This window comes from Sturnira hondurensis, unplaced genomic scaffold (assembly GCF_014824575.4).
Source record: "Sturnira hondurensis isolate 20B ecotype Veracruz unplaced genomic scaffold, ASM1482457v3 Scaffold0019216, whole genome shotgun sequence".
In the NCBI taxonomy this organism is placed as follows: Eukaryota; Metazoa; Chordata; class Mammalia; order Chiroptera; family Phyllostomidae; genus Sturnira; species Sturnira hondurensis.
Window position 1 is genome coordinate 1427821 of NW_028091847.1, and position 19412 is coordinate 1447232.

Sequence of the window (19412 nt, forward strand, 5' to 3'; positions counted from 1 at the left end):
CCGTGCTAGGCTATTGAGTCTCACTGAGTAGGAGGACTATATAACCATCAGTGCCTGCAAACAAGAGCTTGTTCTTAACTTTTCATATTTTTACTGTACTCCTTTTTATGTTTATCAGTTGGCTAGTGTGTCTGCGAAGCTTGATTAATAACAATGATGGACGTGTGCTGTTTCTGGCTTTACTAGAATACAAGTCACACAAAAGCAGTTTATTGTCACAGCAATGAAAAGCCTGCACTATGGAGTCAGACTATCCAGATTCAACCTCAGATGCTACCACTTACTACCTATGAATTTAGGTAAGTAATTTAGTATGTGAATCTCCCCTTGCTCATTTGTGAAATGGTGAATGATTAGGAAAAGTGCACTCTTGCCTTTTCTGCGTAATTAGTCTTACCTGGATAGTTTCTTCCAGGCGGTAGCCCTCAAGGACTTGCAACGTGTCTGTAACCTGGGTTGGGCTGAACTGACACAAGAGCTCAATGAACTGCTCTGTGATGCAGGGTGATATTGGCAGCAACTCCTGATTTACATGAATACCTTCCCTGGAAACAAAAGGCGGAAGAGCAGCATAGTTTAATCATATCTGTAACTAAGGCGACAGGTAAAGAGCTTATCATCTTCAAACCAACACTACCTTCTGGGGATGAATTAAAAAATCTCACTGTGACTTACATCATTAGGATGAACTGTGTGTTACATCACAGGTACTCTAAACCAGAGGTCCCCAACCCCCAGGCCAGGGACCATACAAGTGCTGTGGCCTGTTGGGAACCAGACTGAGAGGGAAGCTCACCTGAGTTCCACCTCCTTCCCCACTCCCTTCATGGAAAAAATGGGTCACTGGTACCAAAAAGGTTGGGGACCACTGCTCTAAATCACAGTATTTCCCAGTTTACATTGAATAATTAAGGAAATGATATTCAGTGGGGGCTCCAATAAATCATGCCAGAAGTTATACTGTTGCTCTAACAAATAGATCACCCAACTCAGCTGAAACAATTTGATTCATAGAGAGATAGATAGATAGATATTCCATCTTTCAGTCTTGACAGTTGTCTCTCCCTCACGGCACCAATCACACCAGGTTCTAATGACTTCTTTAATTATCCATCTCCGCTAAAAGACTGTAAACTCTGTGAGGGTAGGTACCAGTCTGTCTCCCCAGTAATGAATTCTCAAAACCTACAACTGTGCACTTTCACTGAGCATTGATGTATTATGTGCCAAGACTATGCTAATTTTAATAGTCATTAAAGTCAGCAGTGGGTATATGGCAGAGCAGGTAGCTGATAAATGACTAATAAAAAGAGGTTTGAGAAATGGATATAATGGGTTGCATTTATGAGCAAGAATGACAAGCAAGTCAGAAATGGATGTAAATTCACTAATGCTACAGTTTACTTATTAAAGTTTTGATTAAGTTGATGTTGCCTAATCATTTCCCAGCAGACACATTATTTCCCTCACAAATGAATGCATCAAAATCTGTTCATTTGGGTGATTTGCTTGGTTTGATGTGTATTCACATCTTCATTATTTGTAAAGGGTTTTGCAAATAAATGTCTGGAAAGAATCAAACACTGTGACTCAGCGGCAGATGCTATGTCTAATCTTAATTTGCTCCATAGCTTTGCATTTATAAGACATATTAACAGAAGTAGGATGTAGGTTAAAATATTAACATCGCCTACAATAGGGTGTAAGCATCTGAAAAGTACATCAGCTCACCTTAATGTCCAGAAACGCTGATTAGCATTCCCTTTTCTCTTTTACCTCATAGTGTTCTATTGAGACACTACCTTCATCAGACCTAGAAATTTATTATCATGTCCCTGGGTTTATCATGTGCACCCTCTATTTTCTTCATGCAGACCCTCTGACAGGATCTATTCCTAGCCATATCTGACTTTGTTGCCCTAGTCCTTGTCATCTTTATACCCTATTTTATATTTGGTTTATATTTGGTTTCCTCCATATGAGGGCAGTCCAATTTACTACTTCCAGTTAGTTAAGTTCAATTTCATGTACGTTTACTGGGCACCTATTTATTATGTGCCAAGGCTGTGCTAATGCTGGGGAAACAATGATGAATGCAGGTCTTTGCTCTCAAAGTTTATACTGTACTTGGCCACAAACACTTAATAGACAATTGTCAGGTTATGTGGCAGAAACACTGAAGTGGTGGTTTACATAGGAAATAGTGGTCACTTAACAAACTCTGGAGTAAAAGACAATTGTGAAATACAAAACAACAACAACAACAAAAATTGAAAACCTCATCTTTGGGATTTATAGCCAATTTGAGATGATACTGAATTAGCCCATTAGTGAGTACAGAAAGCCCCAAGCAGCAGAACTTCATCACCCAACTTCTGGTCAAGACTAGCATCATAAAGCTCTTAATTTGGGAAAGATTTACTGTGTGTAAATATAATTCCTCCTGTAACTGAAGCCTCTTACTAGTAAAAAGAAGTGCTATTTATCATCATTTACAGAAAGCATTAAGTCCTCACTTAAAGAAAAGTTCCTTGGCCTGAACTAATCCTTTCTTTTCTCTTGCTTACAACTTTCTTGTCCTACACAGTTTGTGCCAATAAAAATCTTCCATTTGCTACAGCTTCACGAGCACCTCTCTATGCACTAGATGGGATGCTCCCGATTCAAAACTGTTTAATAAAGCCAATCAAATCTTTCAATTTACTCGGTTGAATTTTTGTTCTTTAACACGGGCAAAGAACATAGTGACCATTAAGCCAATTACATCTCTCCATGTCCTCTCACTATCATTCAGCACACACACAGATAGGATATGTGCCGAAGGGGTTAAGAACAGGCCTCCCCAAGATGTGCTACTTTGGCATGAAGACTTTTTTGAGCCAAAGGCAATTGAGACCCTGAAGGCTCAAGAGAAAAGTTTCCCTTTCCCTTAAAGAATTTAAAGTAGAGTCGTGCCCATGTAAGAGCGATGACCTATTTATACGGCAGGGCAAATATCTAATTACTGCCCACCTGCTCTTCTTGCCGTCCTGTGAGCTGCCCTCCTCCCGTATGGAGCTCCAGATGCCTTGCTTTATTCCTTAGCTCCTGGTGTCGAATCTACCTCGTTTCACCTTCTGTCTTGAACGGGTCGTGTGTAGGATCTCTGACTCATACGTGTGGGGCTCCCCCACACATGTATGCAATGAAATTTGGTTACTTTTATCTTGTTAATCTGTCTCATATAGACTCAATTATTAGACCAGCTGAGAGAACCTAGAAGGGTAGAGAGAAACTTCTTCCTCCCCAACAGTGCATACTATTTAATGTTATGTATTTTTGTCAGTTTAGCATTATTTTTATACTTACATAGCCATGCTTGTCAATTTGGTATTTAATTATGCTCATATGCCTTAATATTTATTTAGCCATCTCCCTCAACCACTTTTTAAGATAGTTTTCCTCACTATATAAATGCTAATACGAATATTAGCTACTTTTTCTTTCATAGTATTTCCTTAAAATATATATTCCAAAACATAATCATTGGGCCAAAGTACATGCATAACTTTTAAGCTCTTAATACATATAGGTAATTGCTCTCCAGGAAACAGAGTGGACCAAGAGGAAAGAAAACATGTTGGAAGGGGGGGTGACTACATGAGGCATAGCCTATAAACAATTAGTTCAGTACGGTTGCAGAATAAAGGGGAAAAGAGAGAAGTCAAAACAAGAAAATGAAGCTGGGTATGCCTGAATCAGACCAAGAAGGGCTTGCACACCATGAGGAGTTTAGATTTTACCTTGAGGAATGGGAACTGAGAGACGCCTGAGAAGAAGGAAGGGGACATTATCATTACTTGTCTGCTTGAAAACAGAAGTAGAATTAGGAAGGCTGGTTAGGAGACCAGCCAGAGAGACCAGGAGAGAGATGCTGGGTGACTGAACCGGTGTGTGCAGACGAGAGCTGGAAGCACACGGAAATTGTAGCCCTGAGGTAGATTTTTGATGACTGGTTCTCTGTGGTGGAGCTGAGAAGGTGGAGTTGGAGTAGTTAAGAGAAAGTATAAAATTCATCACCAGGATTTTTAAAACACACTACAATTGCTTAATTACTTGTCCACTTCCTCCATCGGAATGGAAATATTATAAAGTCAGGGCTTCATCTCATTCGCCATTTTACCTCCTATGTCTTTCAGTGCTTAGTATGCTGTATTTACTCAGTAAAGTGTTCAATGAAATAAATGGGCAGGTATGCTATTTGTTAAGAGAGAAAATAAAGGAGAAAAACAGGTTTGGACTTAAAAGTATGATTTTGAACCATTTCAAACTCTCACATAGTAGTTAGCAGATAACAATGTCATGATAAAGAATTATGAATAAAGAAAAAATACATGCATGTAAGCTATTTTCTACCTATCTATCTACCTACCTACCTACCTCTCTATCAGGTCTGGAGATTAGGAGATGATGGTGCATTAGAGTTCAAAAAACTGAGGTTGAGCTGCTGGCAAAGTACTCCACTAAGCAAAGACACAATACTTGGTGGTAAGCCTAGCCAAGTTAATAGGCACTCATTAAAGCAGAATGGTATTTTTACATGTCAAAGTTCACGAACATATATAACATTCTAGTTTTTAATTTTAACTTTGATATATGCTATTTGAACACTGTGTCAGTATCTTAAAATGTCCCTTCAAAATTATGCACAGAAGCACCAACAGACTCAACTTAAATCCAAAGTCTAACCATTTCCTTAATCCATGTTTTGCTCCTTGGCAAAGATACTCATTCACTTAGCAATGTTCAATTTTCACTTTATTTTGATTAAAGACTTAGAAATATAATCTAACATTTTATGTGTTTTTTTTCCTATGGGAAAATCATACCATATATTTTGGAGGCCTCCAGGACACTGTTAACAAAGGCTAATTTGACATTACTGAGAAAATCATACTGAGGAAAAAACTGTGAATATAAATGTACCTGCACATTCTCCTTACTTTTATGGAACTTATAGCCTCACAAAAACCATTAGTGTTCTTTTGTATTAACCTTTAAACATTCCCACTGCACAAAAAACCTGCATCTGGATGTACATAAGAATTCTTGGCCAGCAGGAAGGCACACACGGAGCCGGGGTAAGATGGGGGTGGGGCTTTATGTAGCAGCTGTCCCAGAGAAGGGATTTAGAGGAATATGCAAATCCTTTCTCTCCCAAACTCTGGCCTCAATTCAGGAAAACAATTTGCCACTGAAGGATTAAACCACCACCTCCTCCCCTCAAAACTATCTAAGCTTTCTACATACGGATGTCACCAACATCTTTGTAGGTCAATTAATTCTACTGAGGACATTATTTACATAGCAAAGATAAAGAAATTGAATGAAGAAAATAGAAATACAGTATACATAAGAATTCAACTAGATGGTTTGTTCCTTTAAAATGCTGTTGACAAAATAAAAAGCTACCCTTTCAAAAACAGCTGAACAGCCCAGGCTGGTGCAGCTCAGTGGACCAAGTACTGGCCTGCAAACCAAAAGGCTGCTGGTTTGATTTCTGGTTTGATTTTGATTTCTGGGTTGCAGGCCAGGTTCCCAGTCCAGGGTGTGTGAGAAACAGCTGATTGTTTCTCTCACACATAGATGTTTCTCTCCCTCCCTCTCCCTCTTTCTGAAAACAAATAAGTTCTTTTTTTTAAAAAAAGAACTCAATGAATACACATATATGCTAAATCAAAATTGCATAAACTATATATACACAAGAATGATGGTCCTATTAACTCAGGTTTTGGGGGCAAGGACAGAAAAGAGCAGTGTTCTGTTATCACACACAAGCAGTCCCCATCTCAACGTAACTGCTTTCTTTTGTTTGCTCTGCTCTCCAGAATGCTTCCATAAGAGTTTCACGCAGAGGGTAAACCTGGACGTTTAAAAATATTCTATTGCTTAAGAAGAACAAAAAGGGAAGAATGAAAGGCAAAAATAGTCTCAAGTTGTCTGCCAGAGAAAACTGCTAGGCAGGGCCAGTCTACTTATTCTTGATGTCCTTTTGTCCCTACTGTGAATGAAAACGGGCTTCCGAGCTTCGGTAAGAAATCTGCTTAGTTCAAGAGCCTGAAAGTAACCTCACAGAGTGATCTTACCATAAATTCCTAGGCAGGTCATGGTGGGTAGTCATACCCCAGGCCTATAACTTCTTCACAACTCTGAAACGCCACAATAATCACCTCCAGGGGAGGTGTCACCACCCTCCAGGGAGCACCCAATCCTGTTATTGATCCTGTAATCCAATCACGGAGATTTCCCCATCTTGCTTTTTCCCTCTTTCCTGTAATCTTCCTTATAGTTTCTTCCTTTATTCCCAAAGTACAAAAAGACCTGCAAAACTGTCATTCACTGAAGCCCTTGAGATCCTGCTTCACGGCACCTGTTGTCAGTTTCGGCTCAAATAAACTCATAAAAATTCTCCACAGGTCTGGATGTTCTTATATCAACACTAAATATATTTTCCATACTGTACTCCCCTAGTTTCCCACTTCAGTTTTCCCAACACCTGACAAGACTCTAACCCTTTACTTCGGGTTAATTAATAAGCATACCCATGTTTTTAAATTGTCCTAACAAGCACGCCCATTTTACAAAGCTAAACTGGGATGGGAAATCAGTCATTCAGAGCCTAATGTAAACTAGGCTCCACACTACCTGCTGTCTTCTTCTTACCCTGGAGGTCAGTGGGTCCTAGAAAAGTATATTTTCATCAGTACTGTATGCTTTATTGTATTTATGTTACTTGTGTATTCTCACTGTAAGAGTATCATAATACAGAAGTTGACAAAGTAATTTGAGTTTTGATTGGGCTTTTAAAAAATCTGTATATCTAGGAACAACACAACTGAGTGTGCTTATCAAGTGGAGAGCCTGAGGAAGTTTGTGTGCCCTGCACCCCTGGAAAGAAGGGAGCAGAGTGGGTGGAAGCAGAGTTCAAAGGACACCAAAGATCAACTTTCTATAATCAAAACTATGACTAAGGCTAGCTCAAGAAGCTACTCTTCCTTACCTCATCTGCACTCAGGCTTCTTAACCTTGGTCCTCTCCCTCAATCCAGAATTCTGGATATCACTAGTGACAGGGTTCAGGGTATACTACCCCAAAATATGGTACCTTGGCATAATGAATACTTCACACTAAAAGGATCTGAAAAGTGGCAGCTGCAGAAGGGACTCTGACCCTCCTCCTTCACCCAACTCGGATTATAAAACTTGGATGTGAGAGTGCTCTCCCTATACCTGGAGGAGATGGGCATCCTTATCCCTGAAGATGGAGCAACACTGAGAGGACTCCAAACAGGCCTTGCTCAGTTTTCCTAGTACATCTTCCTTATTAGCTCATGTCCTCTGTTCCTATCACATTTTCCCATGACTTTCTACTCCTCATCAACCCTAGCAAAACACTCCGGTTTAGCTGCTTCTTCAGGTCCTTCATAAGGAGGCTCCTGTGTCATGTAAAACTAAGAAAATTTGCATACTTTTCTCTTTTTTTCTTAAAGATTATTTATTTATTTATCTTTAGAGGGGAAGGGAAGGAGGGAGAGAAATATCAATATATGGTTGACTCGCATGTGTCCCCTGCTGGGAACTGGCCTGCAACCCAGGCATGTAACCTGACTGGGAATCGAACCGCAATCCTCTGGTTTGCAGGCCTGTGCTCAATCCACTGAGCTACACCAGTCAGGCTACTTTTCTCTTCTTAACCTGTCTTTTATACAGAGGCCCAGCCAAGAACCTAGAAGGAAAATATTTCTTTCCTCTGCCCCTGCCTTTAACCCTCAATGTAAATATATATAGTATTATATATACTGAATGTAAATTGAATGTGTATATGTGAGTGTGTGTGTATATATAATTATATATTTGCATTGCAAGTTAAACAGACTTTTATGGGTTAACCCAAGAACTGTCATTTAAAATGCTTTTAATAGCCCTGGCATATTTGGCTCAGTTGGTTGGAGCATTGTCTGTTAACTGAAGGGTTGCAGGTTTGATTCCTGGTCACGGCACATTCTTAGGTTGTGGGTTCAATCCCTGGTCCAGGAACATATGGAAAGGCAACCAATTGATGCTTCTCTCTTTCCCTTCTCTGAAAGCCATGAAAAAATGTCCTCTAGTGAGGAAGAATGTGTGACAAGTTAATTTAGAGTAATTATCCTGGGTTAGGGTTAATTCAGGGAGAGAAAGCATACTGAGTAAATGTAAAATTATTTGTGGTTTACTAGTGAACAAAACAACTTTGACAGTACTCTTAAAGAGACTTACCTAATTAACCTCTTTCAGATTTAGGTGTAGGTAATAACAGAGCAAGATTTTTCATGGAAGACCTCTGAAACTCTTGTGATATGATGTGTTTATTAAACTTTAAGTAAAGTTTATTAAATTTTACTTAAACTGTAAAGTTTAAGTTATGAAGTTATTACAAAATCAGCACAAATGACTGTATATTTATATTACCTAATATTAGTATTTTTCATTTTAAAAAAGCAAGAATTGGTCACCACTGGTTTCTATACTTTTGTTTCATGTAAGAAAAGGCCAAGTTCAAAGCTGAACCCTCTATGTCCTTCCAGCCTGAGCATCTCCAGGTAGTATGGTTGGAGAAAAGAACTTGGTTAAAATAAACGATCTAGGAGTGGAGGAGTCAAACCTAAGACAACATATCTGACACTGGAGGAAACACAGGAGAGGACACAAAGGAATTACAGGCACTCAGCCTCCCGAGAAAGGCTGGGAACTCAGGCACAGTACCTCCTTCTTCCACTAGCTCAGCCCTCTGGCCTTCTCTCAGTCTCCTCCGCAGCTCTTCCCATCCTTTTCCCAGCCCTCTTCCTTCCCTCTTAACTCCCAACTCCAATTCTGTGACATCTCCACCAGTGAATTCTAGGAGTAGACCACGGCTCCAACTGGCTCTCAGAGAAATACAAATGGTGAACAGAAATTTTTTTAAAAAATCTAGCTTCAGTAATATTCTGAGAACAGGGAACTAAGACAGATACTTTGAAAAGGTCTTGAACTGGGTGGGGTGCAGGAGAAAATGTGTTCAGACTGCTTCTCTAAACATTTGAACATGACTCTAAATTAAAATGTGGCAGAGACTACTCAAGGTTTAAATGACTGGGATTTAAAGAAAAATTGTTGCAGTCAACCAAATCACTGGTATTTTGGTATCTAAAAATAGCACAGAATATTGGAATAACCAAAACTGATATTACAGTCACTTAAGTAAATGGCTATTTTCAGTGGCTGGTGTACATTATAATGCAACTTAAAGGTTTATATGTCTGAGGTGAAAGCTGTTGCACCTGGACTATTACACTTAAGCCAGCGACGCTTAACTGTAGGTGCACACGGAAACCATCCCTGCCCACGGTGACTCTGTGGGGGTGGGCCCAAGCATCTGTATATTTCTAACTTTCTTAGGTGATGCTGACACACACTTCTGGTTAAGAATGACCATCTCAGATTGTGTAAAACATTATTGCCCTCAACTCCCAATGTACTCCATGGAGTCACACAAAGTGTGAGATCTGACATGAGAGCTGCTTTGCTTACAAAGCCATTACTAATTTCATCATCTCCTTGGGCTAGTTTTTATCTGGTGAATACCAATAAGCAGCACTTAAAAATATTCAAACTTTCCTTCTTACACCGCCAGGAACAGTTATTTAAAACGAAATACTTCAAATGAGACTTTAAAAGGTAAGACATTTAGAGATGGGCTGCGACTAAGTGCACACTCTGAGAAGTAAAACCACTGATCTGCAGCCTGGAGTTGAGAAGCAGGAAGGAGTGAAGCTNTGAGATCTGACATGAGAGCTGCTTTGCTTACAAAGCCATTACTAATTTCATCATCTCCTTGGGCTAGTTTTTATCTGGTGAATACCAATAAGCAACACTTAAAAATATTCAAACTTTCCTTCTTATACCGCCAGGAACAGTTATTTAAAACGAAATATTTCAAATGAGACTTTAAAAGGTAAGACATTTAGAGATGGGCTGCGACTAAGTGCACACTCTGAGAAGTAAAACCACTGATCTGCAGCCTGGAGTTGAGAAGCAGGAAGGAGTGAAGCTGGTTGGTTATCCAGGCTTCGCGAAACACGTCCTTGTGGAATGACTGCATTATTTTGTTTGAATTATTTTATTAACTCACCATGTTCAAATGAAAAGTATTCCCTTAAGATATAATCTATTTTCAAATTATATATTTTAGTATAGTCTATGTAACTGCTACTCCCACTAATATTAAAAATCAGGGGTTCAGCATATTATTTGGAGGCTGTGGACCAGTTTCTTAACTTCAATGTATTTTCTTTGATTTCTAATCTATGTATTATGAACAACTAAAATGATCAACATACCTTGGGTCTAGAAGACTCCGCAAAAATTTGAAAAGCAAAACCTGGTTCTGGTTAGAAAAACAAAAAAAAATATTAAAACAAATTCTTCAAACTATGCCATGGTGAAGAATGATTCTAAAATGTCTCTTAAAAGTGCACACATGCATATGATTATGCCCATTCAGCCCTCTATGCAGATCTAAGAAAATTTAAGAATCATTTGGAGATGATTTCCTCTCAGTAATTCGAGCCACTGTCACATGCTCATCACAAAAACAAAAACAAGCAAAAACAAAAAACAGCCCTTTTCTGAGACACATCCCGGAGCAGGTCCAACACAAGGATGCTCGGAACGGCTGGTGCTATGAGCTGCCCGGCTCAGAGTGAATTCTGGCTGCACTGATGGGTTCACATGGCCTCACCTGGTCCTTCCTGCAACAATGGCCTACTGTGAGATGGGTAGGTCGGGTGAGAGTTGGGGGTCCAAATAACAACCACCACCGGAAAAGCTCATGAACTCCCCAGTATAGCAACCCCAGAAGAGACAGCAAACTGCAACATGTTCGCAATTAATATGCCATGAAATCTGGGTTCTGTTTCCTCCATGTACAAGCGATGTGACTTTGTGTAAGTCACTGATTTAGCAACTCTGTTTACCTGTTTAAAAAAGAATAGCCATATCTTCTCTGCCCTGTACACAGGGTAGACCCTAGGATACTATATAAATATAAATGCTACTAAGTTCTGAAGAAAGCTAACAAACAAGAATTATTGTAGTTTAGCTTTTCTTCACAGTCAAACTTCACCTATTAAAAAGTAGGGGACTCTCAAAACTAAAAAGGTTCCATGTCATTTAGAATATGACATATTTAGTATATTTATCAGTCTTTGATTTTTGTTACCTTTTCCCTGGCCTATCACTTTGTTTCATTTTACATGGCTTTCCTTCTGGTTACAACTTAATATTCTGGGTTATTTGTCATTTCAAGAATTCTGAAAACAATAGATCAAATAGGCATATTTCTTGGCATCAGAAGAAAAGGTACTCTATAAAATATGTGTGGGATATTGTCTTACACAATCAATAAAGCTCTGCAATAAAAAATACTTTATTTCTTTAAAAGCAACAGTCGACAATCAAATAACCACCTTTTAAAAAAATCCATGACATTTTCAGCTTTTACATAATTGCCTAATGAATAACATTACATATATTCATTTCACCTGGCCTCTCTGCCTCTAAATATCTTTAGAGACTATGGGAAAAAGAAAGTCCTGCAATGGGTAATCTTACCTTTTAAACAACAATAACAACACTATAGGTGAGAAGATTCACCAGGATTGCTTTCCTTTTTTTTTACTTACTGATTTTTTTAAGAGAAAGAGAAGAAGGGGGAGAGAGAGGGAGGGCAGATGGGGGAGAGGCAGAAACATCAATTTGTTGTTCCCCTTATTTACACATTCATTGGTTGCTTCCTGTGTGTGCCCTGACCAAAGGTTGAACCAGCAAGCCTGGCCTATGGGGATGAAGCTGCAACCAACTGAGCTACTCAGCCAGGACAGAATTGCTGGCTTTTAAAGGGGGTAAGAAGCTCTGTGGGTTGAAAATAGTTTTAGAACTGGCCTCCTGTTTCTCCCTCACTAGGATGGACTGGAGGACTTTCCGTGTACTGCCTCAGTATCCTGTGCTGAGCTCTATTATCATTTAAGTCAAACTATTCTACAGTCATCCTCTGGCTTGTCTTCTACTTTTAACACAGGGATACATTTATATATTTTTTGTATCTTCAGCACTTAATGTTTTGGGCTCACAGCAGGTACATTAAAAAAACAAACAAACAAAAAAACTGTACGTAAACTATAGTTCCTATAGTAAGAGAAAATGGGGGGTGGGTAGGGAATGGATCTTCTGTGTCTTACAATTTCTAGAACAGGGACAGGTTATAGTCCCAGAAATGTTTGTGTGATGTTAGTATTTGTTATGCCCGAAGGAGGACATCCACATTCCCAAATGCAGAGGTCACATCACAACTGCTCCCGAAACACACGTGTGTGGAAATTACTACTAAATGGTGACTATTAATTGAAGAAATTACTACAATCAAAAGTCCTTAGGTGGGTATTGAATAATCGTCTCCCCACTAGATGTTTCTTCCCAGTATACATTTGCAATATTTACCTGAAGCTTTTCAATGACTGTTTCAATCTGTTCAGAAAAGTGAGTGGCAACCAGCTCTGCAGCTTTACAAGGCTTCAAAGACACCAGTTCCTAGAGCAAAAGAAAAAGATAAAAATCTTTTTGTTAAATCTGTAATGTTAATTTAAACAGAATCCCCATAGATGTGAAGCATGATCACCTGCTTCAACATTTTCGTGAGCTTCTATATGTATTTCAGGAGACCTCAATATAAGCCCTCAGTTTAAAGGCACACTGTAAATAAGCAAAATTAAAAATGTGCCATGTGCAACAGAAAACTGTACTTGAACAATAATTAAATAAATTTTAAAAAATGTGCCATGTAAAAAATCAGATCTTGATATAAAAGGCAATTCAGAATTTTTAGAAAATGAAAGCACTAAACTCTGGACTTAGGCCATGATATCTGCAAGATGAACAAAAGGAACAAAAACTCTTCAAATTCCGTGTCTGTGAATTTTACCCTTGACCTTAAAGTATTAACTTTAAGGAAAAAAAAAAGGCATAGTTGCAATTTCTCTGGCTAAGAAGTCCAAAACTTCTAATGACTGATAGATTTTGAAACTGTAAGTATTTGAAGAAATCAACTTAAGGTCATTAAGCCAAAAATGAGACTAAGACAGATGGCTGCCAATTAACCACTGTTAATACCTGCTTCTGTCAAATCTACGACTTCTAGTTTGCCCTCACCCTAAACTGTCCTAGACACTGCGGGCTGTCTTCTTCTTCTTTGAACTCTCTTTTCACTTGGTTTCAGTGACCTACATTCTACCCTGAAAACTGCAGGTTACATGGCTAAAAGGCAAAGACCAAGTACAGGTCACATGCATAGTATATTGTCAAATAAAAATTCTACAAGTTAGTGTGACTGCAACATTCATGATATATCTAATAATTTTGTGTTAGTATTTATATACTAATAAATGAGCTGACACAAATAACTGTAGTTTATACTACTATTATATAACACATCTTAAAACAGAGAAGGCACAACCAATCAATATCACAAATAATAAAAGGGATACTACTACTGATCTGCTATGATCTGATAGGTTGGAACAGGCAGCTGAGGGGGAAGGATTAAGGCTTATACATAGTGATCTTTAAATATATGTGAACTGTTTATGTCTTAAGCTAGGCTCTTTATTTACTGTCTAAATGTGTTTTGATTAATTAAAAAATAAAAGAGTTAATCTAAAAAATTTTTAGATTTAGACAAAATGGATAAATTCCTAGAAAAATATAACTTAATAAACTGACATAAGTAACAGAAAACCTGCATTGAAGAGCCAAAAATCTTTCCTGATGGAAACCTTCAGGCTCAAACAGATTCACCTATAACTTCCAGTAACCATTTAAGGAAGAAAATGCCAATATTAATTAACCTCTTACAGAGAATTTAAAAAATGAAACTTCTTCAGCTCATTGCATGAGGCTAGCAAAATCTTGGTATCTACATGCAATTTAAGAAAGGAGCCCTGGCTTGTGTAGCTCAGTGGATTGAGCTCAGGCCTGCGAACCACCTGATCGTGGTTTGATTCTCAGTCAGGGCACATGCCTGGGTTGTGGGCCAGTTCCCAGCAGGGGACTCACGAGAGGCAACCATACATTGATATTTCTCTCCCTCTCTCCTTCCTTTCCCCCCTAAAGATAAATAAATAAATAAAATCTTTTAAAAAAAGAAAGGAAAGGAATATTATAGATCTTAATTATGAACATTGATACAAACATCCTAAATAAAAACAAAATTAAAGAATACATAAAAAGGATAGTATATCAGGATCAAGTTGCATTTATCCACAGAATTTAAGGCTGGTTTAATATCAATATTTACCATAAAAAGTGGGTAAGGGAGAAAAGGTGATAGAGTTTTTTCATGAAAAAACTATTAAGATACTAGAAATAGCCTTGGCTGGTGTAGCTCAGTGGATTGAGCACGAGCCTGAGAACCACATGATCATGGTTTAATTCCCAGTCAGGGCACATGCCTGGGTTGCAGGCCAGTTCCCAGTGGGGGACACATGAGAGGCAACCATACAGTGATATTTCTCTCCTTCTCTCCTTCCCTTCCTCTCTAAATATAAATAAATAAAATATTTTTAAAAAAATACTAGAAATAGAAGACTTCCATAAAACCCTTAGCGTCAACATTGTACTTATATTGGAAGTAAAAAAATATTAATAGCATTGTTATGCCAAAAATATAAAGTTGTGACAGTAAATCTAACAAAGGATGGAAAATCTCTACAGAGAAAATTACAAAGCTTCATAGAAAAATATTGAATAAAAGATCATACCATATGGTCATAGATTGAAAGATTCAATATTATAAAGATGTCAATTACATTAAAAATGACTGATAGGCTTATTGTAATCCCTGTCAGAATCGTAAGATTGAAAAAACTTTTCTTGGTGGAATTTGACAAGCTGATTCCAAAGTGTATTTGGAAGTATAAAAGGCCAAGAATAATCAATACTCTTTTAAAGATATCAAGGCTTATTATAAAGCAACAATATTTAAAATGCTTGTGAGCTGCTGATGCAGACAAGACAATAAACCAAGGAAACAGAAAAGGGCCCAGAAAAACAGACCAAACACATAAATCCTTGATATACTTATGATGAAGTAGCACAGCTGAGCAATGGGGAAGGGCAACCTTTAAAATAACCATGCTGGGAAAATTGGGCACCCCTATTTTAAAAAATTAATTGAACCCCCACCTCACCCCATATACAAAACTCTTTTCAGGTGAACCTAAGACTTAAAGATAAAAAACAAAACAAAACAAAAGCTTTTGGACAAAAATATGGAGGGCTTCTCCTTCACTGTAGAAGAAAAAAATTATTTTGACTACTTTAAAAAAAAAAGAACTTTTCTTAAAAAGAACCATAGAAAGAAAGGCACAGAGGGCAGAGGATATTCACAACACGTATCACTGAAAAATACTACCATGCAGGATACATAAAGAACTTCTACAAATCATTAAGTATAGGAGACATTCTAATAGAAAAATGGGCAAGACTTGAACAGGCACATCACATGAAGGAAATTTAAGTGGCCAACAAACATGAAAAGCTATCAACCTCATTAGTAACTAGGAATATGTAAATTTAAAACATTAAACTCTCATTACACATTCACTAGATCTGCAATATTTTGAAGCCTAGCAAAAATACAGAGCCAATGAAAAATCTCATTCAAAGGCAGCATCTGGTGAAGGTATACATCCAATTAACGGGCAATTGGAGACCCTACAGAGAGATTATCAAATGTTAGCCTGCCTCAAAAGCACCTGGAGGGGTTATTAAAACACATTGCTGAGTCCCACTCCCAGAGTTTATGGTCCAGTAGGTCTGAGGTGAAGACTAAACCTGCATTTCTCTCAAGCTGTCAGCTGATGCTATAATGCTGACTGGGGACCAAACTGGGAACCACTGCCCCAGAGCACCCATCGTCAACTGGTGCGCTGCAAGCATTTTTAAAACGTGCAGTACCTGACTACTTTGTCAGGGGCACTGACCTCTTTTCCCTTAGATTGTCAAATAAAAAATGACAAGAGCCAATGCACCCATAGCTGTCTGGTGTGATGAATCAAAATCATACCTATTTTTTGTCACATTGGCAAATAGTATCATATACTGTATGGTGTGCCACAGAATGTTAGTAAACAGTTGGTGTGCCATGAGACAAAAAAGTTTGAAAATGACTGCCCTAGACAAATGCATGTGGCTGTGTTCAGATGCACATATAAGAAGATTATAAGTGGATTATTTTTAATAGTCAAAACCTGGAAAAAGCTGAAATGTCTACTAACGAAAGAATGGACAGACTATGATATTCTTATAAAATGAAATACCATATAGCAATAAAAATGACCACAGCTACATGTAACAAAATGTGCAAACTTCTCAAAATATTGAGGAAAAAAGAAAATACAAAGTATAACTTCATTTGCATAAAGTTCAGAAAACCATAAGCTTTTAGGGATGTAGGCATATGCAGTCACAGAATGTAAAAAGACAAGAAAATATCAGGAGGGAAACAGGGTAATGGGTATGTTATGGGAGGCAGGGCTGTGATAAGGAAAGGTACACAGGCAGTCTGAGTGAGGCCCTGAAAATGAAGTCTATTTTTGATCCGGGCTTCAGATGTTTGCTTTTTAATTTTTGACAAAACCACACATTTGTCTTATACACTTTTTGGCATGCTTTTTATGTTTCAAAATAAGAAACTATTTTTTAAAATCTACTGAGCCCTGGCTGGGTGGCTCTGTTCATGGGAGTGTCAAAGGGCTGCAAGTTCAATCCTTGGTTGGGGCGCATGTGGGAGGCAACCAATCAACGTTTCTCTCTCCTTCTCTCCCTTCCTCTCTTTCTAAAATCAACAAAAACCTGTCCTCCAGTGAAGGTTAAAAACAAATCTAACGAAACATGTTTCATTCATATGGAAAAAACCAATGGAAGATTCTTTATCTGTAATCCATAGACCCAATCTAAAAATGACTTTTAGGAGGTCTGCAGATCCTTGAAATTGTACACAAAATTATGTATCTGTATATATGCACAGGGCCAAATATTTAATTAGAGTCTCAAAAGAGGTCTATAACCTCAGAAGTGTTAACAACCATAGCCTATACACTGTACAACACGGTCAGATAACTTTATCATGAGGTCTTTTACCTCTGCATATTTGATGTTGATTTTATTTATACTACTGAAGCCACAGAAGTCCTTCAACAAAAAGTCTATATATTTGAAATCATGGTCTTAAGAGAATTAAAAAGTCGGAGGTACAAAAAATGTGCAGATGTTGGAAAAAGTCAGCAGAAATAATTGTTGTGCAGCAAAAATACTTCTCGCTTCTTCAATCTAAGTTTTCTGCTGAGCAATTTGTTTGCTCATCGATTGGCTCATCACGTTTCGTATTATGCAGAGACACAGCCTCGTTTCTGGATGTCTGGAGTCCATGTGCTGAAACCACTGCGTAACGCAGATTAAGTGGAATAAAGAATGAGCCAGAATGTAACTATGGAGACTTATAGGGGATGATGAAAGGAAAAAGAATACAAAATGATTAAAGGAAAAAAGATATAATTCAAAGTAGAAGAAGGTTTTCTTGGGTTCTTTCATCAAGATATATTCATCTTGTTGTTAGCAGGAATATTATAACATTAAACAACATATATATGTTCTCAATCCTATAGATGAAAGTGTGGAAATTACTTCAGACCACACATCTGATGACTGTACGTCTTTCACACCAGATGTTTCACATAAGATGTGTTCGCATTTCTGATCTTTCTAAATTTTACAACCATCGGGATATGAACAAAGTAGTCACATCACATGCAATGTTTTTTTAGTTTCAGATGTCATCCTTTCTTATCATTTTTACAAGTATAAAAAAATTTTAGAACATGTTGAATAATCATATCTCTCACTGCATTTCTAAACCTATCACCAGAAGTTACCTCATTACCTATTCCTTGCCACAAGGAGGAGGAAGACACTTTTTTAAAAAAAAAGAATTTATTTATTTTTAGAGAGAGGGGAAGGGAAGAACAAAGAGAGGTACAGAAACATCAATGTGTGGTTGCCTCTTGTGCATCCCACTACTGGGGACCTGGTCCTCAACCCAGGCATGTGCTCCAACTGGGAATTGAACCTGTGACCCTTTGGTTTGCAGGCCAGCACTCAATCTACTGAGCCACACCAGACAGGATGGAGGAAGACACTTTGTAGATTTAAATAATATTTTCAAAACAAGGGTTACCTTGGCATTTTTTGTTATTGCTTTTTTTAATAATTAGTGACTCACAAAAAAGAATAAATTTCAACAAACTGTCAGCTCTGTGGGTTTCCAAGGTATAGTGTATGTTATGAACCTAAGGGCAGGAAAGAGGAGTGATTTGTGAGCCCCTCTTCAGAATGCATTCTGATCATGCATTCATCACATGTCATTAGTCTCTCCACTTAGGCATCTCATAAGCGTGTTTTGAAAAAAGAACTTGTTTCAATGTCCACTCTTGCATTCTTGTAAAGCAGCATGCATACAGAAATTCAGAACCATCTAGCTACAGTATGGAAGGGAAATACATCAGAGAGAAAAACTCACTGAAACAATGTTTCTAAAATTGCAGTGGGTGATTGGGTGGAATGGTTCTCAATGTGATTTAGAGAAAAAGGCCAGGAACACTCTCAGAATCATTCTAAGAACATTATAAAAGGTGACTAATATTCCAGTTTCTCAACTAGCTGATTGAGCATGGGGTATTTTCAGAAGTCATGACATAATAAATTGTATGTGACATAGACTTTATGAATACAAATATGAGATGGAATAAAGATGCTAATCTACAAGTAAATCAAGTTAATAATATGCCACCTGCCATTGCTTAGTTAGCATAAACTTATTTTGGGAGATAGCCACACAAATGGGGAAGTTTAAAAGTTTTTCTGAATTAGCACCTCAATGTGATCCATTGCTTTCTGCCACACAGACCGCTTCTCCTCCACACTGTGTCCAGGAATGGATAAGATATTGTGAATGTAGTTAAAGACTTCTTCCTGAGGATCACAAGATAATAAAATTTATTAATTCATTCACTTACTCACTCAAGCAATGTTTACTCACTATTTACTATCTATACAAGTCTTGGTAAATACCTATTATTTGGATATGAAAAACCATTTGGAGATAGTTAATGGATAGAAAACTGACACTAAAGAGGAGGAGAAATTATGTAAACTTTAGGGTAGACTCTTAAAAGCTGCAAATTTATTCCAATTAATTTTGGTCTCAATTTCATTAACCTAATGAGGGAACATCATACTTTTGTCTTT

General features: G+C 37.8%; 1 protein-coding gene across 3 annotated transcripts in view; it reads right to left on the reverse strand.

Moving 5' to 3' along the window:
* The window catches only part of VPS8 (VPS8 subunit of CORVET complex), a 253317-nt gene that overhangs the window by 100771 nt on the left and 133134 nt on the right, over nucleotides 1–19412 (reverse strand). For all 3 annotated transcript variants that reach the window (XM_037027629.1, XM_037027628.1, XM_037027630.1), the window contains 4 exons: nucleotides 19038–19136; nucleotides 12552–12641; nucleotides 10394–10440; nucleotides 398–545 (listed from right to left, as the gene is read on the reverse strand). In XM_037027629.1, the coding sequence (XP_036883524.1) occupies nucleotides 398–545; nucleotides 10394–10440; nucleotides 12552–12641; nucleotides 19038–19136 (384 nt within the window). The remainder of the gene's footprint in view (nucleotides 1–397; nucleotides 546–10393; nucleotides 10441–12551; nucleotides 12642–19037; nucleotides 19137–19412) is intronic.